Source organism: Alligator mississippiensis, chromosome 7, assembly GCF_030867095.1.
Source record: "Alligator mississippiensis isolate rAllMis1 chromosome 7, rAllMis1, whole genome shotgun sequence".
NCBI lineage: Eukaryota > Metazoa > Chordata > Crocodylia > Alligatoridae > Alligator > Alligator mississippiensis.
Window position 1 is genome coordinate 84,452,603 of NC_081830.1, and position 21,881 is coordinate 84,474,483.

A 21,881-nucleotide genomic window follows, 5' to 3' on the forward strand; every position below is an offset into this window, starting at 1 on the left:
GCACATCATCTATGCAGGCTGCAAAGGGCAGGGCAGTACACAGCCCAGCCCCCTCCCACTCCCCTTGCTCTGCCCCTGCGGCAGCTGTGAGCGTGGCCCCTGCATTCCTTCCTAGGAGCCGAGGCGCAGCCGGAGCCCGTCTCCGCCTCTTGGATCAATGGGGATTAGAGCAGGGCTTTATCTCGATCCCTCTGCTGCTATTCCAGCCGCCCCGGCCCAGCCTCGCCCCAGGCGGCTGGGGCGCTCCTGGCAGCTTGGCAAAGGGAGCCATGGGCAGAGGCTCCTGGCTTTGCCAACAAGCGTGGCCTCACTCGAGGGATGAGGTGGTTGCAGCAGGGGGAACAGGAAAGCTCTGACCACCCAGGCTCGTGCCATGCTCGTCTTTCCATCACCCTGTGCATGTGCATATATGTGCGTGTAGCAACAGGAGGGGAGCAGAGTCTTGGCCACTGGGTCTGGGATGAAGCAGAGCAGGCTTGGGTATGACCACAGCGTAGGCTGGTGCCTGGGTAGTGGGGATGGCTTGGGAAGGATGATCTGAGTTGGCTCAGTGCAGCCATTGCTGGGGATTGATGGAGTTGGTGCCGGTGGCCTCATGTATGTGGTCCCAAAGTGTGCACAGCAGCCAGTGCACGCTGGGGCCCGAGTGTGAAGTCCCCCGGGTGGGCCTGCAGATGCGGTGCATGGAGGGTCTGACTGGCACTAGCATGGGCAGCTGGGAGCTCTGCGTGGGGATGGAGCACCAGGTTGTGGGCTGCCATTTGGAAGGGTTGCAGGTGAACTCTGTGGGCACCACCGGTGCCCCGTTAGTAGCTGGAGTCTGCCTAGGGCTGAGCCCATGGGCTCTGCAGCAGGGACTGATGCCAGGTCTCTCCCTAGCTCTGGGCAGAGGGAAGAGATCTGCAAGCAGCTCTTCGAGCAGCAATTACACCCCATGTTCTGGTGCTTGGGGCCTGAAATCCTAACAGGTGCCTGCTCTTCTCGCCCCATTTTCTGTCCCTCGTGCACTCCCCACTGCTGCCAGAAAAACAGCACAGAAGGCGTGAGAGCTGCATTGGGTTTACTCGCATGCCTCGTCACCCTGAGCTCGCTCACATGGCTGCCTGCTGTGCCCTGTCCTCTCCCCAGCTGGGATGGCACTAGCCCGTTCCCCAAGACATAGGCATTCAGGGCCCAGCAGCCCTCCCACCCGCCACAAGGCCCTTCGGTTCAGTGTCCTTTGCTCAGGCATGGGGGAGCCAGGGATGGCAGCTGGAGGCTCTGGCTGGCTCCTCCAAACCAGTTGCCATCTCCCTCTGGCTGCAATGACACTGCCCCTATCTGTGGCTCCCAAGAGCAGGCCTGGCTGCTGGGTCTGGTCATCTACTCCCTGGAGGTATCTCAGCAGGGTGGGATGGCAGCAGCAAACCCAATGCGGACCAGAAGCCCTCGGATGAAGAGACCCTGGAGTGACAATGGTGCAACCAGGGGCTTCCTGCCTGGGAGGGAGGGTTTGGCCTCTTGCAGCCAGTGCGAGTCCCAGCAGCATCTGTCCTGGGATCACTCCGGCAGGTATTTCTTGGGGTCCCCCGGGAAGGGCTGTGCAGGAGCCTGATTGAAATGGGCCATCAGGAAGATGCCAATGGTGCTGCACGCGAAGAGGGAAGCCATGACCAGGAAGCAGACGCGGTCGATCACCCTCCCCACCAGGATCCACTCTTCATTCTCCTGCAGCGAAAGGTACCCGGAGAAGGTCCAGGTCCAGGTCTGCTGTGGGCAAATGCTCCCCCTGGCCTGGGCATCCTGGATGAGGACCTTGCTTAACCTGAAAGCCCCCACAGCTCCCTGCCAGCCCAAGGACCCCAACTCAACCCCCTGAACCCTTTCAGGTCCAGCTGTTCCCGACCCTTCCTGCATGGGCAGCTGATGCCAATGCCCTGCTGCCCAGCAGGTTCCTTGACATTTGATCCAAGTCTCATGCTGTAGTTTAAGCCCCTGGACATGGGTCCTGCCCTGTACAGAGGAGAGAGCAGTATTTCTCTTCCTACATCCTAACAAATGCTGTCGCACCCCTCTTCTCCTCTCCAGACTGAGCCCCTGCCCTCCGTGTGCTTTGCTCTCCAACCCTTTCTGGAGTCACAGCTATATCTGCATCAGCACGTCCTATGCAGGACAGCCCGGACTGCCTTTCCCCATGCCCCAGACTGGGAAAGGCAGCACCAAGGCTGCTCTCATCCGCTCACAAGCACTCGGACTCTGGGTGGGAGCAGGAGTGCCTGGGTTGGGCTTGGGGACGCCTTGGCGGAGATGGCTGCTGCAGTGTAAGCAGACCCCATGAGACTGCTGTCCCCTTTCGCTGCCAAAGTCCCTTCCCTGCTTCTCTCCCCCCCACTCCTGCTTGTTTTGGACTCTGATGCATGCAGAGCCCTGCTGGGGTCCCCCGACATGCCCCCTCGGCCCGCAGGAGCCTCCCCCTCCTGGGGACAGACTCACGCTGTCAAACTCGTTCTGCTCCTGGATGGTCTTGGCGATGTGGTTGCAGGCATCCACGCAGGCCCGGATCTCGGGACTGGCCTGCACCAGGCTGCTGCAGAGATCCTGGGTGCAGCCACTCTCCAGCCCTCTCCCTGGAGATGAGGAAGAGGAGGAGAGGGGGCAGCTCCAGGTGGCAGGAGGCATTGGAAAGCCTCAGCCTGATGTGCTTGGCCTTTAGCAAAGTGACAGTTGGGGGCTGAGCTGGGCACTGCCCTGAGGTCCAGATGGGCCTAGCCCTGACCCAGTGGGGACATCCCTGCTGGGAAAACCTCCCATTCTGGACTGGGATCCTCTCACATCCAGAGAAGTGTTGATCCAATCTGGAACCATGTGCCTGGAGCTGGCCAATTATACATCGTAAAGAAGGGGGGAACCATGGAAGTGAACTAGGGCCTGAATCTGGTTTTGCATCCATGGTTCTCTGGCTCCTGCATGGTGACACTGGGATAGGGGAGGGGGAAGACCCCCTTTCCCCAGTGTGGAGATGGCTGCAGATGTGAACAGGGACCGTGGGGCTGGGGAGAGGCCTGTGAGCCCTGGACTCTGCACCTTCCCTGAGCAGGTCCTGGGTGGTTGCAGGGAGCCCCTCTCTGCTGCTGGGACAGGATCATGTGCTTTGGATGGGGCTCGTATGACCTAGGCACCTGGCCCAGGCGTGCTCACCGATCTTCTCCAGGACGGCCTTCATCAGCCCATCTCTCTCCTTCTGCTTCTCGAAGAGGAGCTCGGTCCGGGCCTTCCACAGCACGTACTCGTCCGCCTTCACGATCAGCCCCAGCGAGCTCCGGCGCCGCGTCACAGGAGGGGCATCCCCCACCTCATCTCGCCGCATGTGCATCCGCAGGAGCCGCGGCAGCTGCCGCAGGAAGAGCTGGGGGCGCAGTGGGTACCAGCAGCGTCATGCCCATGCCAAGCCTGGGGCAAAAGGCCAGGCCTGGGGCTCCCACTGGTGCTCATGAGAGCAGGATCAGGCCCGTGACTGTAACCTCTCCCGCCACTTCCACCCAGCTGCACCCCCGAAGGGAGGGCAAGTGCCACTTAGGGGTGCAGAGTGCCTTTCAAAGCACATGCTGGGGCTGGTATTTCCATGGTAAATGCACCACAGCCCTGTGCCAAAGGTAAATGCACCACCGCTGCCAGGCAAGGATGTCCCGCTCTGCCCTGTCCCTCCTACCTGGCGGACCTTCGCGGACATGGAGTGAGTGTTGGGGGTTCTCAGAGAGACATTGAGCACGATGACTGCGTTGGCCACAATGATAACCGTCACCACCATGAGAAATGTCAAGTACCTGGGAATGGAGTGGAGACATCTTGGAAGCTGGTACCCGAACCCCTTGCTTGCCGCAGCTATCTCAGCCCAAGAGGCAAGAGAGCAGCGGGGGCTAAGTGGGATGGAGAGGCTGCTCATCTACCCCTTCTTTGAGCCATAAAGATGCAGAAGGATTAGGAGCTGCCTGGCCAGGGAGCCCCTGGCCATTAAGACCTGCTTACCTTCCTGCTATGCCTGACACAGAGGGTGACGGGCCCCCAGCCCATCCACAATCTCCCCATGCTGTGTCCAGCCCTTCCCCTGGGAGCAGGGCCGTGCTATCTACCAGCCATCAGCCTTTGGGGCACTGTTTCTTCTGCCCCCTTTGCTACAGCCAGGAGCCTAGGCTGGAGCAAGGGGAGCCTGGCAGCTCGGCAGGGCCCTGTCCCATGGCTCAGGTCTAGGGGAGAAGGCACTTACTTCCCAATGAGCGGCACTGCCTGGGAGGTCTCAGGGACTTTCTGAGCAATCAGGAAGAGGAAGACGGTCTGGGCCAGGAGGACGTTGATGGAGACGGTGCACTTCTGCCCACCCGCTGCCAGGATGTGGAGAGTGAGGGGATCGACACATGAGACGGGGTCCCTGGGCACCCGGAAAGGGCCTAGCTCTGCCTAGGCATGCCCAGGACACCGATGGTCCTGGGACTGGCAGTGGGAGGCTGTGCAGAGAGAGTCCAGCCAGCCCTAGGGACTGACATGGCAGCCAGGAGTGTCTGCTCCCACAGGACTGGCTTCCATGTCCCCGAGCCCATGTGATGGGGAAATGACGGGCAGTGGGCCCAGGTGCCAGTCTCCCAGCGGTGGCTGTCCCCCACTTTCCTCCCTCTGCCCAGCCACATGGCCTGCCCCCTTCACGCCTATGGCACACACGATCCCACAGCCGCCTGGTGCCAGCGTTACCCTTGGCAGGCAGAAAGTAGACGAGCACAGCCACGAAGGAGATGAGCACGCAGGGCACGATGATGTTGATGATGTAGAAGAGCGGCTTGCGCTGGATGATGAGGTAGAAGACGACTTGCTGGTAGCCCACGTCATCAGGGGTGAAATGCCCCGCATTCACCAGCTTCTTGGCCGGCCGGTGCTTGATCACCCACTCCCCGTTCTCTGTTGGGAGGGGAGGCCATGAGAACGGAGACCACCCGCGGCGCAGAGGGAGCTCTCGTAGGGCTCTGCCCCCCACACCTTCCCTTGTCTAAAGAGTCACGGTTGCTTTCCTCTGGATGAGGCCACTGGGGAGCCCCCTTTAGCCATCGGCACAGGTGTTGGGTTAGAGCCTGGTCCTGGCCCCAGCCATGGGTCCTGCTCAGGCACAACCTAGTGAGTGCCAAGGATCAGCTGAGCATGTCTTGCCCTTCACTGTGTGGTGCCCCCAGGGGAACAGACCCTGGGAAAAGGCTCCGTAACGACCAGGGCAGCCAGAACACCCCGGGTGAGGGACTTGGCACTGGCGAGGAGGCTTCAACCTAGGAGAAGTCCCATGGAGGCAGACGAGGACCTGCAGCTGTCCCTGCAACATGCAGGAGTGTGCAGCCTCTGGCACATGCAGCCTTGGGCACGTTTGGAGCAGTCGTCTCAGGCAAGCCCGGCATCCCAGGGCTCGAGCCTGCAAGGTGTTGGGCATCCCCCATCCCTGGCTCTGACTTCCCCCCTGCCCACCCCCACTGCATCCTGCTGGAGGGGTGAGCCGAGCGTGACGCCTTATTAAGTTTCGTTGTTTCCCTGTCGACTGCGGGAGCGATGGATTTTCCCCGTCTCGAGCTCGGGCTCGGCCTGGTAATGAAAAAATAAATCTGGCGGCCCGAGAAGCGTTTTGTTCCTTCAATATGCAATTAAAATGTGATGGAAAACGTCATCGCTTGCCCGTGACAGCTGCATTCCCCCAATCCATCAGCGCCCGGTAACTGTTTGCTTTAGGAGCAATTTAAAGGCAGGGAGACCGAAAACGAGGGCTAGAAAAACAAATCTCGCCTCTCACTGCTTGACAAATGCCTTGAATGCCCATGGAACGGCGCGAACCGCTAATAACTCGGGCGGGCAGACGGGGGGGGGCACCTGCAGCTGTGGAGGCGGGGGCAGGCCCATAAGCCGTGTTCAGTGCCTGCCCAGGAAGCCTGGAAACCCAGGCAGCCCCGACCATGCACGTCCAAGCTCCAGCACCTGGGGACAAGGCTGTGGCAGGAGAAGGGCATCTGTGCCCCACCTCTGCACTGGGGGTGTAGTTGGGGGCAGAGCTGAACTCATGAGTTAGGAGGCCCCTGCATGCATAAATACCCTGGCGTTGTCTGGCTGTGGGACCCGTACAGCTCTTTTGGCCTGGGGGCCCTGGCTCCTTCAATCTCAGGATGGAGCTGCTTCTGGGGGCCCTGGTTTAGTGGAGGGGGCTGCTGTCTGGACAAGGTCTGGACTAGCTCGGTGCTGCCTCTACCATAGCTCCCTGGGTGACCCTGGGCACCGCACTTAACCTGGGGGCTGGAGCATGGCAGGGAGGGAGCTCATGTCCAAGACTGATTTCCTTCCTCAGGGTGAGTGACAGAGCCAAGGTTTCCCAGGGGAGGGCATGAGACCCATGTATGACATGAAGGCTGCCCCATTCCAGGTCCCCGTCCCTACCCACAAAGTACTGGTGCTGCTCAGAGCTGCAAGCCTCAATGGTAGTGGATGGGAGCAAGGCAAGGGGTTTCGGGGCCTCAGAGCGGGCCCTGCCAGTCCCCATCTGCCACTTGGCTTAAAACAGACTTGGCCTGCCCCAGCGGGTTTGGCTGGCCAGGCTGCATGGGTGTCAGATGGAGGCTTGGGCCAGGCTGGGTCTTGCCAGGAGTCTGGGAGCAGGGAGCGGGGTGGCACCTGTGAAGGCTTCGGCCTCAATCGTGATCCACTCGAGGGTCTTCCCACCTTCAACTGTCAGCAGCAGGTTGATCTCCTTGGCGCTGTAGGTCTGGGACCTGTGTGGGGTGCAGGGAGCGGGCAGGGCATTAGCAGCGCCGGCGGGCAGGGCCAGAGCTGTGCTGCAGGTCTGCCAGGCCCCAGGCAGCAGCACCTGAGCAGCTTCATCTCCATCATGGACTTGGGGTAGGGCAGGGCCCCCATGGGGGCTGCCTTCCCGTGCCTGGCCCAGCTCTGGGGTGTGCTGTCAAGCAGAGGGAGTTGACTGTGCTGGCTCTTGGTGGGATCTCCCTCCCATCAGCTTTGGGTGGGGTGCTGGCAGGCTGTGGGAAAGGGGGGGGCCCTTTGTCACTGGCCCTGGGATGTACCGCCTGGGTCTGCCCCCGATCTGAGAACGAGGGCTTGTTGGGAAGAGCAGGCAAACGGCAAAGCCTCTCCGGGCCCATCCTGCTGCATAGATGCCTCCCCTCGCCCCACCTGCCTTGGCAGCCCAAACCCTGAGACTCGCTCTGATTGACTTGGAGGCTGGGAGGTCTGAGACGGGGAGCTGAGCAGCAGGGGTACCTGTGCCTGCTGGACCCCGCTGCGCTAATGCTGTAGCGTCCTGCCGGCAGAGCAATGCCAGCTCGGGGGTGGGGAGTTATGCCCCTTAACCAATGTTGCCATACCAGCAACCCTCGGGGCTGGATGTGTTCGGACTGCCCCATGTCTCCACCAGGGGCTCTGCGGCCGCAGCATCTGTGATGGCAGCATCTCCCTGATGTAGACAAGTCCCTGCAACTTCTTGGGCTTGGCCACGTCTGATCCTGGCTCAGAGGCCTCCAGGGCTCGTGCCAGGTGACTGCCACTGATGGCCTAACAGGGAGGTGGGGAGGGCAGGTTGAACAGCCGTAGGCTGCTCCGTGTTGCATCTCGAGGGTCGTGAATCCAGGCGCACCTTGCCCTGTCCCTCTGGATCCGAGGCACAGCGTTGCCCCCCCTACCCTTCCCCCACCCCCTGCACTCACTGAAACACCAGGGAGCAGTTCTGCCAGTCGAAGGGGAAGTAGGTGACGAAGATGGAGCAGGAGCTGCGGTAGATGGCGGGCGGCAGCCACTGGATCCTGCCGTTGGGCTCTAGCAGCACGTTGGTGTAGAGTGTGATCTCGAACATCCCGTCGATGCTGCAGGGCAGGGCTGGGGTCAGACCGGACTGTCCCTCCCTGCCTGCAGCTCCCCCCGCACTGCCCCAGGACCTCACAGCAGCCCTCAGGGGACCAGTGCCCCCCCAGAAGTGCTCACATCTGGCCACTGGCTAGGTTCCCCCAGCCCTGGGCACCCCCAGCTGTGATGGGATGGGGGTGGCTATCCCGCACCCTTGCTCCCTGCCAGAGTGAACTGGCCCCACTCCTGGGAGGGATTCTGCTGCCTCCCATCACTTGCAACTCATTGGAGATGGGACTGAGCTACCTGCCCTGCCCCACATCACCCCCGGCCCTCTGTGCTGCCTGGCATCACTGCCAGCCTGAGCCCTGTGGACACCCACTTGTTCTCCAGGCCGATGTCCGGCAGCCACACCATGGTGGAGGGGACCCGCAGGAGGCTGATGTTGTATTTCTCCTTGTCCCACTGCAGCCGGTAATCGCACCATTGCTGGAAGGAGGGGGGCAGAGTGGGGGAGGGCCAGGGAGAGTCAGCCAGTGTCCACCCTCTGGTACCCGGCGCCTTGCCTTGGGGGGAAGACCCCCAGGCACCGATGTGTGCCCTGCCTGGTAGCTGGGCTGGACCAGGACTGCTCTAGGATGCGTGTTAGGGAAGAGGGCAAGCAGGGATGGGTCCAGTAGCCTGAGCTGCCCTCTGTGCTGGGCTGGGCTGTGCCTGGTGGTCCGAGAGCCCGAGGGGCACCAGCTCCAGGCTGTGCGGGCCTCTGCCCCCAGGCCAGGGTGAAGCTGGGGGGGGTCAGTGCCCTGGTGGCCTGTGCCCAGCTGGTGGCTGTGCCTGTAGCCTGGCTGGCCTGACTTGGGTGCCGGGGGCCTTACCATCTCGATCCAGATGTTGGTGGTGAGCATCTCCTCCCGCTCCTTCTGGAACCCGGGGAAAAGCCAAAGGAAGACGGTGGGATTGCGGTCGCCTTGCCTCCCTGCCCCACTCCCCGCAACCATGGCCCTGCCTGCACAGGGGCCCAGGGCAATGCCGCCCCTCCTCGTGGGGGTCCAGCACAGGTCCCTGTTCCCCCGCAATCCCTGGGCCCTCCACACTGCCGGTCCATCTAGGACAGAGACCCTGGCCCGGAGCAGGATGGCATCCCAGGGTCCCAACCCTCACCAGTCTGCAGGGCTAGCCAGGCCAGTGCCTGAAATGGCAACCTAGGCAACTGCTTCCCTTGCACCTGCCCCCAACCTGTCCAGGGTACTGGCCCCTGCCCTGCTCCCAGCCTGCCCAGTGTGGGAGCTGCCAGGTTTGACAGGTATTGTCACCACAGGCAGCTGAGACAGAGCATCCCATAGCTCGTGCCACAGGCTGCTGGCCTGGCAGGGAGCCTCATCCCAGGGCAGAAGCAGTGGAAGGGGCAGGCGCTGGCTGTCCCTGCTCAGGGCCCGGTGCCTTTGCAGGTGCCCTGCCTTGGCTTGCGGCTGGCATCAATGTCCGTGGCCTTTGGGATCTCTACTTCTAGGCGGTGCTGCCAAGGGGTATCCTCCAGCCAGAAGGGGCAAAGCCAGGAGAGAGGCCAGGCCCAAGCCCATGGCTTCTGAACCCACTCCTGCCTGGTGCCACCGTGGACACCCCGGTGCGGTGGGAAGGGACGGGGGCAGCTCTGCATACCAGGGAGATGAGGTTGGTGAGCGTGAGCTTGAGGCTGACGTCGATGATGTCCTCCTCCCGCCGGGCCGGGCGCAGGTTCCGGTTGTAGTTGGCCATCAAGTCATTGAGCAGCTGTTCCTCCTGGTTTCTGCCCAGGACACCTGAGAAGGGGGTGGCATGGGCCTGAGCAGAGTGGCTCGTCCCTGCGTCTGCTGGAGAGGGTTGGGTAGCCCGCTATGGCACCTACCCGCACTCTGCCGCCTGGACGGTGCCACCTCCCGGCCCCGGCCAGGGGCCTGGGTATGCCCAGAGCGGGTGCAGCCAGGACCACAATGGCCCCAGCACCCGTCACACCTGGCCCCTTCTGCAGGGGCTCAGCCGCTAGGCCCCACCCAGCCTTGCCCATGCCACAGACTCCTAAGGCAGGTTAACAGCTAGGTCGCACTGAGCTTCCTCCCCACCCCAAACAGGCTGAGACCCTGCACACTCGCTGCACACAGGGGCACCATTAGATTGGGAGCTGATTTCAGCCCTCAAGCAGGACTTGAACCAGCAACAAAAGCTTCTCAAGTGCAGGCTGGGGTTGCCTGGGCCCAAAGATAAAAACCTACTCCTGCTGCTGGCTCAGGGGGCACCTTCTTTTGGGAAGCCTGTGTTTTGGTGCGTTGCAGCAGGGGACGACCCTCGTCGATGGACAGGGTAGAGGGATGGGAGCCACTAGCCATCCCCCAGCACTCCCCTGCAGCCCCAGGCTGGGCCACCTGCTCCCTCCCCTGGGACAGCCTTTTACTTAGCTCCTGCCAAACAGCCTAGTGGGGGCCCAAGAGCCAGCCTGGCACCTCCCACCCAGAACTGCACCCTCTGCCAGCACCAGTTGTCACCTCATGGACAATTTTGGTTTTATTTCCCCTCATTTTAAATAATCAACATGCAGCAGCTGCCCAACAGGCTCCACACGGGATCTTGTGGGCTCCACACGGCACCTCACAGGCTGCACAAGCTGCAGGAGAGACCCCACGTGCCCACATTGCTTTAATTAGCAAAACTGTCGCTGCTCACTGGCAAGTGTGAAGTGTGTTAGACCAGACAGCAGGAGGCTGGCTGAGCTCAGCCTGTGCCCTTGTGTGAGTGTGAGTGTGTGTGTGTATGTGTGTGAGTGAGAGACAGAGCAAGCACACAGTGCGTGCGTATGAGCTCATCTTGTGTATATGTGCATGTACCTGCATATGCATGCACGTGTGTGAGCTCATGGGAGAAAGTGTGTGTGTGGGTGTGTATGTATACATAGATGTGTGAGGTCATGGCAGGTGTGTGCATGCCTGAGTGTGAAATCATGGTGTGTGCGTGTGATCTCACAGGGTGTGTGTGTGTGTGTGTGTGTGTGTGTGTGTGTGTGTGTGTGTGTGTGAGATCTTGGGGGGGGTGTATGCTAACTCACAGGGGGTGTGTGTGTAAGTGAGCTCATGAGGGGTGCATGTGTATGTATGTATGCATGTGTGTGAGCTCACAGGGTGTATGTGCGCAGGTGTGTGAGAGCTCAGCATTTGTATATATATATGCATATGCATACATGTATGTATGTGCATGCATGTGTGAGCTCGCTCTCTGTGTGTGCTCCCTGCTCAGAGCCCCTGCTAACAGACAGGCTCAGCAGCTGGCCCCTGGTTACAACAGTGCCTGGCAATGATTGTGCTGTGGTCTCGGGCTCTTGCACGCTGCAAGCAGAAGGAGGAGAGTGGTCCCAGCTCACTGGCTAGGCTGGTGCGGTGTGCTATGCACGGAGAGGGAGCTATTACCAGCAAAATCCCCCCTCCGGTAGGGTTAAACCCATGGCCACCCCTACACACCAGGCCCAGAGCCAGCCCGCAGAAGTGCTCACTGGGCTGTGCCTTTAGCTTCAGCCCGGTCAGCTGTGCTAGGGGCTGTACTTGTCTATGGGAACAAGCGGGGGATGATGAGCCCAGGGTGGGCTCTGCTGCACCCCTGGGGCTGGAGAGGGGGCAGGTTCCAGGGAGGGCATTGTGCCTCCAGCCAGAAGGGCCATGGAGCCCAAAGAAGGAATGGGGGGCAAAGGAGCTGGCCCTGTGTCAGAGCCAAGGGGTGCCTGCCCTGCCCTGTCTGATTCCCTAGCTCATGCCACCCAGCACAGCCCAGCCAGGGCTGCCCCTTGCCCCCAGCCCCGCTTCACCCCTGCCAGCTGGGCAGTGCCTACCTGCGAGGGAGCCCAGGGCCATGAGCAGAGCCACGCAGCGCATGGTGGCAGCAGCCTTTGTCCCGGGACAGTGGCTGGTGTGTGCAAAGGAGGTTTATTTCAGGCTGGGGTGGGTGGCTTGTGCCCCGCCTCCCCGGCACAATGCCCAGCTGTCCAGCCACGGCATTGTCAGCTGTTCTCCTCCCGGGGGCTAAAGCTGCTCTCAAATGACAGTGGGGAGTGGGGTCATGGGCCAGGGCCAGGGACAGGGCCAGGCCCAGCTGGGGCAGGGAAGATGTCCCTTCCAGACATGTCCTGCCACAGCACCCGAGAGAGGCTGGCAAAGTGCCCACAGCAGGGACAAGAGACAGGCTGCCCCTGTCTGAGCCTACTGCGCCCCCATCATCCCAGCGTACTGGGCACAGGAATGCCTGCCCTCCCCCTGGACGTGGGCTCTTGTGCCAGGGCCTTCCCACCCTGTGCTGTGCCTGGAGGGCTCCCAGGCCCCTGGGTCCTGGCTGTGATGCCCAGAGTCACCGGTCAGCAAAGACTGGCAGAGCCAAGGGGCTGGCAGGGCTGCTGGGAGAGCCCGGAGGATGCCAGCAGGGCCCTCGGTTGTTCATGGGGAGCAGCAGCTTCCTGGGCCTGGCTATTGGAGGGGCACTTTTAGGGGTGACTTGTGTGTGTGTGTGTGTCTGAGCTGCCTCAGACCTGTGGGCTCCCCACCCTGAGAACCAAACTGGGGATCCTGCTCCCCCCTCCGCGCGGCAAATCTGGGTGGAGGCAGGGCAGGGCTCAGCCCTATGGCTACATCTGAGAGGGCTGTATGGCTTCGGGGGGGCTGCCCAGCCCAGCCCACCCCACACGTACAGGCCACTGCCCCGTTTCTGATCTGCCGGGATGCCAGGTGGCGCTTTCAGCAGCTATGGGGTTAACCCCTGCATGCGCACACCTGGGGCGGAGGTTGCAGCTGTGGCTGTGTGCCCTGGTGGGGCTGGGAGCAGAGCTGGTCCCTGCTGGAAGGAGCCCCCTGAGCCTGAGGTGGGGGGGGCAGAACCCCCTCCATCCCTGGCTGTGCCGGGGGGCTGAGGGAAGCGTGGCCGCCTCGGCTGTCTGCCTGAGGTTTGCAAACCAGGCATGCTGCGACTCGAGCAGCATCAGCTGTCCGTGAAACGGGACCCTGTGCTCCCCGTCTGGCCTTGCTCCCCTGCTGGCCACAGCCCCCCCTTAAGAATATCCCCTGGCCCAGCCTCGTCCTGTGGCCTTCCCTGGTGGGGCCCCTGGGACTGGGCTGGGCTGGGCTGGGCTGGGTTGACAGTGGGGCTCTGGGGCCCAGGCGGGCTTTGGCAGGGGTTCATGAGGCAGTGGGGCCCAGGCGGTGTCCGGCACTGGGGGGCGCGGGGGTCTGTCCTGGAAGATGGCAGGAGTGAGGTGGCTTGGGCAGGAGGGGCTTGGAGCCCGGGCTCAGCAAAGGAGCTGCCTCGCTCAGAGGCTCTGGGCACCCTCCTCCCTGCCCCAGCGCTGCCACATGGGTCTGGCATGGACTGAGCATGCAGGTCTCAGCCCCTCTCCAGTGACCAGGTGGCAGCTGGCACTGACTTCTCACCCCCAGCCCTGAACGGGTCCTGGAGCCCTCCAAGGGGGTTGGGGTCCCGGAGTGTGGTTTCCAATGGGATCCTGCCTGCCCCCCCGGTCACTGAGGGCAGGGCAGGTCCATCTCCATGCTCCCCAAGGAGCAGGGCATGGGGCACTTGGTGGCTTGCCCTGGGAGCAGAGTTCCAGGGAGCAGGACAGGGTGGGGTGCCCCTGGGGACAGGATAGGGACCACCAGCCCTGCTGCACAGCGGGTGCCTGGCTCGGGTACTGTGGGTCTGTCTGTGCCCCCTGACCCCACGTTAGAGAGCACGTGTGCCTCCCTCCGTGCATTGGACCCAGCAAGGGGCAGCAGTAAATGCTGGGAACAGCCCCTCTCTCCTCCTAGCTGGTCTGCAGAGCCCCCTGGGCTGCTCCTTTAGCTCAGGCATCAGCAGCTTGTCCTCGGGTACCAGAGATGGGTCCCTGCTGTGGGCAGGTGCATCTGTGTGCATGCAGTCACAGTGCCTTGCACGTGCATGTGCCCCAGAGCCCCCCTGCCTGGATGAGGGTGACCGTAGTTATGCTGCCGCTTTCTATCCTGCTTAGGGAAGGGAACACATGTGCCCACAAAGCAGGAGCTGGTTTGCAAAGAAGGGCTGGAAGGGTGCAGCGTGCGGGTGTCAGCTGGGGGGCGCTTATGTGCAGGGGCCAGGAGGGGGCTTGAGACCTGTCTGCAGGGTCCCGGGGGGTACAGGGCACAGGGAAGCTTGTGACTGACTACTCAAAAGGGAAGTTATAGTGGATGCCAGGAGAAACCTTCCAGAGCGGGACATGGATAGAGCAGAGCCACGTCCCCAGGGGAGGGCTGGGACCCATGGCTTAGTGCACTGAACCCCCCGTTGGGTGAGGACCAGGGCTGGCCCTGCCCCAGGGTCCCCTGCCAGAGCCACAGCATGGCTTACTGGTGGCTGGGGAGAGCAGCTGCTTGTCTGGTGCCACCTCTCATGTTTCCAGCAGCTGGTTTATGCCAGAAGCTCCCAAGATGCTGATGTCTAAGGGGGCAATGGCTGCTGCGCGGACGGTCAGATACAGCGGCATGACAACATGGGCCGAGTGGGGTTTGAGCCTTGGGCACTACCTACAGGTATGGGGGCCTCACCCTCCTGTCCCTCACCATCCCCACTCTGCACCTCTGCTCCAGCCCTGGCCAGGGGAAGGGCAAAGCAGCAGGACACAGTGGGACAGAGCCTGGAGGTTGGCAGCTGTGGGGCAGAGACATCGCGTCCTTTCCGTGCTGCCAAGATTTGGTGCTTGACACAACCCCACAGACCAGCCAGCCCAGGCCCAGGGCTTTATTTTATCATCTGGGACAAGGTAAGAAAAGCAGAAATAACTCAGAAAGAGAGGGTGGGCAGGGCCCTGCTGCCCTGGGCTGGGTGGCAGTGTCTCAGCAGCCCCTAGATGTAGCGGCGGTTCTCCGTGCGGTAGTCGAAGGGGTCCCCGGCGAAGGGCAGCGGTGGCGGGTGGTTGTAGATGCCCATCAGGAAGATCCACAGGGTCCCCAGGACCATCACCGGGGTCACCACAAACAGGCAGAGCCGGTCAACCGTCCGGGCCACACGGTTCCAGTTGTCCTTCTCCTGTAGCATGCGAGGGGCCCATTGGGATGGGGGACCCCAGGGGTGGCAGACCAGAGCCAGGGAGGGCGAAGGGGTGAGGGTGGGTGAGGAATAGGCAGAGTGAAGAGGAAGAGAGGGTGGAGAGGGCTGGGCAAGGCGGCACAGCCAGGAGTCCTGGAGACTGCCACCCTGCACCCCTTCCCCCTATAGCAGGGGCAGCCTGGGCTCCTCACAGCACCTGCTCCCCATGGCAAGCTGGATTGTGAAGCTACCGGTCCCCTGCGGGGCAGTCCTCATGGCTGCCCACTCTGATGGGGGCAGGAGGCAGCTCTGACCCTGCTCCTGCCTTCGTGTCTCTGCTGCAGTTGCCAACACAGTGCCAGTCAGAGCCAGCTGGGGGGCAGGGGCAGGGAGGGGGCGTCTCTAGGGGCTCCAGCCCCCTCATGCCCACCCCTCATGCCACCTGGGTCAGACTGGAAGCGGGCTGTGGGTATGGGGCAGGGACGGGGTCTAAGCCTTGTTCTGGGCACCTGGTGGGCTGGGATGCTGCCCCCTGCCCCCCCGCTCCCCCACCTACCTCATTATAGGCGTTCTTCTCCCTCGTGTACTCAACGATGAAGTTGGCCCCATCGATCGCCGGCTGCACCTCGCCATACAGCTGCTCCTGTGTGTCACCCATGCTCAAGGGGGTCGGTCCTGCTGTGCGGGGTGTGGAGGGGAGGAGAGCTGTGAGCTGAGAGCAGGCGGCTGGGGAGAAGTGGGCATGACAGCTTCGTGGGCAGGGTCCCAGTCCTATGGGGCTGCTTGGACAGGGGCCAGGGCCATGTGGGACAGGGGCTCCTGCCTGCTGCATGGTCCCTGCACAGCCTTGCCCTGCATCTCCCAGGAGTGCCATGCAGCTGCTCCCCTGCCCCCCGGTCCCTGGCAGGGGCACGGACACTCACGTGCGGGGGTGGCACGGCTGGCCAGCCCGTGCCGCTCTGACTGCTTCTCAAACATGAGCTCGCTGCGTGCCTTGACGCTGAAGTACTCCTCCGCCTTGACGATGTAGCCCACTGAGCTGCTGCGGCGGATCAGCAGCCCCTGGCGCGGGTCAGGCTCGCTCTCGGCTGGCCGGGACATGTGCAGCAGGCGGGGCAGGGTCTCCAGGAAGACCTGGGGGGCAGGAGGCTGGGGCTGGGGGAAAGGGCTGGACTCCCCCCCACGTTCTTTCTTGTCACCTATGACTTGGGGGGGTGATGCTGGATGCCAGAGCTCAGTGCCTGGGCCTGTAGTGTCACTGGGCTAGAGGTGTTGCCCCCGGCTGGGGCTGGCCCAACTAAAGGGGGCCTGCCCTGCCGCATGCCAAGGGGGCCAGGGGATCTCACCAGCCCTGGCCCCCACCCAGCCCTGCAGCATTTATCCAAAGTCACCACCCCCCGTCAAGGCTCAGTCACCACAGGCCATGCCATATGGAGGGTCAGAGCCATGCAGACCGGTCCTGCAACTCCAGTCTCAGCTGGCTCTCGGCATGAGCTGAGGGAGATGGACCATGCCTGGCCTGAAGGTCCAACAGTCTTGGACAAGGCATGAGGGGAAAATGGGGGACCCAGGGCCTGCATCCCACCAGAGCCCTCTTTACCCCGCTCCTGCTCACCTCCTTGGTCCAGGCAGACATGATGTGGGTGCTGGGCGTCCGGAAGTGGATGTTCAGCACCACCACACAGGTCACCACCACCGCGGTCACCAGCAGCATGATGAAAAGCAGGTACCTGTAAGCAGAGCCCAGCGCTCAGCCGGGAGCCTGGGGCAGAGCCATGCCCTGGAGGGGCCACACTTACCCCCACTTCTCTGCAGGAAGAGCCCTGCAGACTGGGACCGGCTGGGGGTCCGCGTCACATGAGGCATGTCCCACTCACCCGGCAGAAGCCATCTACCCCCCCGGCCCTGGGGGCATGCATGGCAGGGGGCAGCTGGAGACTCACTTGCCGATGAGGGGGACAGCCAGGGAGGTGGCAGGCAGGCGCTGGGAGATCAGCAGCAGGAAGACGGACTGGGCAAGCAGGACGGAGATAACCAGGGTCATCTTCTCCCCACCTGGAAAAGCAGAGATCTCAGGGTGCCTCCCCTCCTGCCCCACCTCTAGGGAGTGCCCCCACAGTCCTCCCGTCCCCTGGCACATAGTAAGGACCCCTCTTGCCCCCTCGTGGGGCAGACCAGCTCCACAGAGGGGTCAGCCAGCAGACCAACCCCGGCAGCGAGTGCGGGAGGGCTCCCCCTGCCCGGCTGGGCACCTGTGGTCGGCAGAGCCAGCCTTGCCACTGCTGTGGGCAGGGGACCAGGGTCCGGTACCTCCTCGGGGCAGAGGGATGCCATGTTCACCACATGTGGGACTGAGGGGGTCCCATCTCACTGCACGTGGAGGGCACCCTTGGTCTCTGGGATCCTGTGCTTGGCTTGGCTATGAGGGGACCCCTCCCTTGCATGGCTGTGGGCTGGAGTGCCTCAGCCGCTGTGGTGAGGAAGGGGACCCCTTCTCAGTGTCGGCCCGAGGGGTGGGGGGTCCTGCGCTCACTGTCGGCCGGTAGGTAGAAGACGAGGATGGCCAGGAAGGCGATGAGGACACAGGGCATGACGATGTTGATGATGTAGAAGAGCGGCTTGCGCTTGATGATGAGGTAGAAGGTGATGTCCTGGTAGGCGTTGCTGTCGGGCGTGAAGTTCGGGTCGATGTTCTTGCGGGCTGGCTTGTGGATGATCTCCCACTCCCCGTTCTCTGCGGGAGAGGGGAGCAGGGAAGGGCATCACCACGGGCTTTGCAGCCCCCTTGCTGGCCTGGAACGGGCCGTCCCCGGGCCACCCACCACCCTGGACACGAGCCTGGCAGGACGCTGCGAGGAGACAGCCTGGCGCTGTCCTCAGGGGCACAGCACATACCCCGGTCATGAGACCAGACTGGGGCTGGGGCGGACAGTCTTTACCAGTGAAGGCCGCGAGGTCGATCTCGACCCACTCCGTGCGGAAGGATTTATTGGTGGTTTTATCGAACTCTTGCCGCAGGTGCATGTTGATCTCCTTGGCGTTGTACATGAGGGATCTGCCCCGGAGAGACGTGGGTGAGTACATGCCAGCCTGTGCCTGCCCAGTACCCCTCCTCCTCCTCCTCAGCTCCAGCACCCGTCCCCTGCGCTGGCTGCCGAATCCACCTCTGCCAAGAGCCAGAAGACCAATGGCTCTGGGCCCTGGCGGGCACGTGGGGCCTTGGGTGGAGGTCATCTCTACCCATGGGTCGGTGTCTGGGGCTGAGCTGAGCCAGCACATCCTGGTTGGAGGCCTCAGCCTCTGTCTTGTACCCAGTGCCCGTCCCAGGTGTCACTGCTACCCTGGGTAATGGGGAGCCTGGCCTCAACCTGCTGACATCGATAGGGAGATGCCTGTTGGGACTACTCCAAGATAGATGCAAATGGGTGTCTTCCCACCTGACTTCAGAGGGCTTTAGGGCTCTGTGCCAGGACTGGGGCCGGTAATGGGGCTGTATTGGCCAAACTGGGGCATGGGAATGGATCCCAGGCTGCTGGGGCCATGCTATGTGGGCACGTATGGCTGGAAGGAACCTCAGGAGACTGTCTAGCCTGCGGCACCCGGACCAGCCCTGACAGACTCTTGTCCTGAAAAGCCTCCGGCCAAGGATATCCCACAGCACGTTCCACCACACCCACCCTTGGGAAGTATCCAGCCTGTGTCCTTGCCCATCAAACCCATTTCCTCTTGTCCTTAATTCTCCTTGTCTTCCTGCCAGGGCCACGGAGAACAACTTGTCCTCCTCCTCCTCTTCGTGGAGGTCTGTTACAGGGAGGTCCTGTGTTCCTCTCGGCCTCCCCTCTTCTAGATGACGGACCCGAGGGGTGGCAGGCAGTGGTGGCGAGTGACCCCATCCGTACCTGAACTTCAGGCTGCAGTTCTGCCAGTCGTAGGGGAAGAACTTGACGTTGATGGGGCAGGCGCTGTGGAAGATGGCAGGCGGCAGCCAGTACATGTCGCCCGTGTTGTAGACCAGCACGTTGCAGTAGTACGCGATCTGGAAGGTGCCGTCATTGCTGTGCAAACAGAGGGTGCTGGAGGGTGAGCACCGCCAGCCGTGGGGGTCAAGAAGGCCCCGATTCTCCCCCCCCGCCACTGCTGTACTGGCCCCGTGGGAGAGGAGACCCCTTCCAGGATACCCCAACTAAAGCTTTGCTGGCACCAGAGAAATGGGGCAGTCTCCTCGGGGCTTGGACTCTGCTGAGTGATTAGCAGCCCCGTCCTCAGCTTGAGGAGGGTGTGTAGGTCCCGAAGGACCATGTGCTCCCAGGCTGTGGGATGCATGTTCCCACCAGCTCGTGGCTGTGAGTACCGCGATGGAGACAGAAAAGCAGGAATCTGAGGAGGGTGTTGCTGACAGCTCCATGCACGGATCCAGCCAGCACAGGACCCTGTCCCCGCACTCCTTTCCTCACTGGAGGGACGCTGAGTGGGTTAGGGCATCCCTGCCTCACAGGCATCACTGGCCAGAGCAGCCAGCCCAGAGCTCGTGCTGTGCCAGTGATGGGTACAGACACGGCCTGGCCCCCATGGGCTCAGCAGGGCACGCTGCTCACTTGTTCTCCAAGAAGATCTCGGGCAGCCACAGCATGTCCGGGGGGAGCCGGAGGATCTGGATGCCGCCAAACTCCGACTCGTTCCACTGCAACCGAAGATCCACCCAGCTCTGCGGAGAAGCCCGGGAGACTGGTTCACCTACCCACAGATGGGAACCGGCCGCGCATCCGGAGCCACCTCTGCCCAGACTGACTGGCAGAGCAGAGGGATTGGGGGTAGGCTCTGCCTGGAGAAGGCACCTTTGGCCTCCTGTGCCTCAAGGGCCAGGCTCGAGGGGCCAGAGGAGCCGTGGGGAGGCTGCCGTGGCTTCTGGGGGACAGGAGTGCTGCAGCAAGCAGGCACCGGGGGCAGAGGGATGGGCAAGGGTTGGGAGTGAGGAGAGGGGCAGCAGCTGGCTCCACTGCTGAGCCCTCCCCACCCCAAAATCTGCCCCAGGGACCCCGACCCCACTCACGTGCTCAATCCAGACATTGGTGGCAAGGGTCTCGTCGGCTTCTTTCTGTAACGACACCAGGCAGCAATGAGGTGCAGCCTGGGCCCCCCGCCACCCTCTGCAGTGGTGCTGCATCTCTGGCATGTCCTGGTGTGGCCTGGGGGCACAATGCAATTGCAGCTTCCTCCCTCAGCTCCTGGGGACCTGGTCTGGGTTGGGGCTGAGGACCCAGCTGGGTCTTTCAGGGCAGGATGAGACCCATGGTGAGGCGGGAGAAGCCTCCCTGAAGTCCTGGGAGGCCCCTGAGCTGCCCCGTGGGGTGGGTCCTGGCTGCCTCATGCCCAGGGGGTTCCCTTGGTGCGCCCCCACCCCACGCACCAGCGAGACAAGGTTGGAGAGCGTCAGGGCAATGTAGAGGTCGACGGCCTGGTCTGTGGAGGCGACGGGGCGCAGGTCCTTGTTGTAGCTCTTCTCGTTGAAGAGGTAGTTGATGAGCCGCTCCTCCTGGTTCACGCACAAGCCTCCTGTGGGTGTGCGGCCCCATGAGCACTCAGGGGGGCTCGGCCCCGGGTCTGGGGGTGGGATGGGGGACCTGCCAAGCCAGGCAGGTGGGGGGCAAAGGGGCAGGGGTCCCGGTCTCCTGCCACTGCCCCCAGAACACGCCTCCCGGGGCCTGGGGCAGGGAGCGCCTCTGTCCTGCAAGGGGCGAGGGCGGCTGGTCACACCAAGCCTGTTGCCTCTTGCCAGGAAAGGCCCTTTCTGCCCTGTCCTGAGGTCCCGCCAGCTCTGGGGCTCCATGGGGCTCAGGCTCCCTCCGGGATCAGCACAAAGCCACTGGCAGCCGCAGACTCTGCAACCCCTCCCAGCTGGCACCCCCCGCACCCCTATCCTTACCCGCCAGGGTGATGGCCCAGAGCAAGGCGAGCCGCAGAGCTGGACCCTCCATACCGCAGCGCAGTGCCGGGGCTGAGCTGGCCCCTGACTGTCTGCGGGGCGTTGGGAAGGACGGAAGTCAAAGCAGACACCGTGGGGGAAATGCTGGAGACGGGCAGAGACAGGTGCACGGGGGGAGGGGTGGGAGCGAGAGCCACGGGCGAGGGATCAGAGGCGGCATTGCGATCCCGTCCCCCTGCTGCCCCCACCCCAGGGGCAAGGGGCAGGTGGGCGACGCCAGCGCTGGTGCCGCTGGCAGCAATCAGCAGCTCTGCCAGTACCATGCCGAGGGGCACAGTGTGCCTGGCCTGGTACCCAGGCCCTGCCAGGCGTGCAGCATCTTGGGGGACTGCCCCACAACTACGCCGGCTGTCGGGTGCCTTGGGGGTTCCTCGACTGTCCCTGCTGTGCCAAATGCTCCCAGACACGCCGGGTGCAGGTGGCCTGACAGCTCCAAGCCCAGTGCCCGATGGCACCGCAACCTCGCAGCTCAGCAGCCAGGCAGAGAGCTGCAGATGGGGCCTCATCTGGCCATGGCCACCCAGGGCTGGCATGCCATGTGGTGCCAATCTACTCCACCTCTCCTGGGGGAAGCCAGGTGTTTGCTGCAGTTAGCAGCTGCTTCTCTGTGCTGCGTCAGAGAAGGTCCTGGTGAGCTGTGCCACGGAGTGGGGAGGGGACTCCACCAGGGTCTCTGTGCCCTGCCGCAGGGGGTCGCAGGCGCTGGAGGGCTGGGGCTGGAGGTTCGCAGGTCATTTCTAACCCTCCGGGAGGGGCCGTTGTTCTCTGTGCTGAGGAATCGCACTCTGGGGCATTTGGAGCTGGCCTGGCCTGGGCAGGGCTGTGTTGCCCAGTCTCACCAACACGTCCAGCATCTGGCACTGGTGCCCTGTCTTGCCCAGCTTGGTGCCAGGGTCTGCTTTTCCATGGAGCTCAGCACCCCACCTCCCGCTAGCTTCAGCTGGAGCTGCAGGTGCTCAGGATCATGGGAATCTCCTGGGGCGCTGGAAGAGAACCCAGGAATCCC

The 21,881-nt window shown here is 62.8% G+C and overlaps 2 protein-coding genes across 2 annotated transcripts; both read right to left on the reverse strand.

Moving 5' to 3' along the window:
* Positions 1 to 998: 998 nt before the first annotated feature.
* CHRNG (cholinergic receptor nicotinic gamma subunit) lies at positions 999 to 11,741 on the reverse strand. The gene is made up of 12 exons (XM_059731868.1): positions 11,699 to 11,741; positions 9,508 to 9,647; positions 8,724 to 8,768; positions 8,231 to 8,337; positions 7,713 to 7,868; positions 6,667 to 6,764; positions 4,723 to 4,926; positions 4,244 to 4,358; positions 3,689 to 3,803; positions 3,178 to 3,385; positions 2,473 to 2,606; positions 999 to 1,707 (listed from the first exon to the last, which is right to left on the reverse strand). The coding sequence occupies exons 1-12, from the start codon at positions 11,739 to 11,741 to the stop codon at positions 1,540 to 1,542; spliced, it is 1,533 nt and encodes a 510-aa protein (XP_059587851.1). The 3' UTR covers positions 999 to 1,539.
* Positions 11,742 to 14,601: 2,860 nt separating this feature from the next.
* Positions 14,602 to 20,867, reverse strand: CHRND (cholinergic receptor nicotinic delta subunit). The gene is made up of 12 exons (XM_059731869.1): positions 20,816 to 20,867; positions 20,300 to 20,445; positions 19,943 to 19,987; positions 19,488 to 19,597; positions 18,792 to 18,947; positions 17,832 to 17,947; positions 17,426 to 17,626; positions 16,836 to 16,947; positions 16,508 to 16,622; positions 15,816 to 16,026; positions 15,449 to 15,567; positions 14,602 to 14,892 (listed from the first exon to the last, which is right to left on the reverse strand). The coding sequence occupies exons 1-12, from the start codon at positions 20,865 to 20,867 to the stop codon at positions 14,710 to 14,712; spliced, it is 1,566 nt and encodes a 521-aa protein (XP_059587852.1). The 3' UTR covers positions 14,602 to 14,709.
* Between the last annotated feature and the right edge of the window lie 1,014 nt (positions 20,868 to 21,881).

What these genes read in the sequence shown, in the direction of transcription:
- CHRND (XM_059731869.1), bottom strand. Translation starts at nt 20,867, where the DNA reads ATGGAGGGTCCAGCTCTGCGGCTCGCCTTGCTCTGGGCCATCACCCTG. An exon ending in GCTGTCCCCCTCATCGGCAA is followed by an intron (nt 16,623 to 16,835) that starts GTGAGTCTCCAG and finishes CTCTGCTTACAG; the next exon opens with GTACCTGCTTTTCATCATGC. An exon ending in TGTCTGCCTGGACCAAGGAG is followed by an intron (nt 16,027 to 16,507) that starts GTGAGCAGGAGC and finishes CCTGCCCCCCAG; the next exon opens with GTCTTCCTGGAGACCCTGCC.
- CHRNG (XM_059731868.1), bottom strand. Translation starts at nt 11,741, where the DNA reads ATGCGCTGCGTGGCTCTGCTCATGGCCCTGGGCTCCCTCGCAG. An exon ending in CCAACATCTGGATCGAGATG is followed by an intron (nt 8,338 to 8,723) that starts GTAAGGCCCCCG and finishes CCCTCCTTCCAG; the next exon opens with CAATGGTGCGATTACCGGCT. An exon ending in AGCAGAACGAGTTTGACAGC is followed by an intron (nt 1,708 to 2,472) that starts GTGAGTCTGTCC and finishes CTTTCGCTGCAG; the next exon opens with GAGAATGAAGAGTGGATCCT.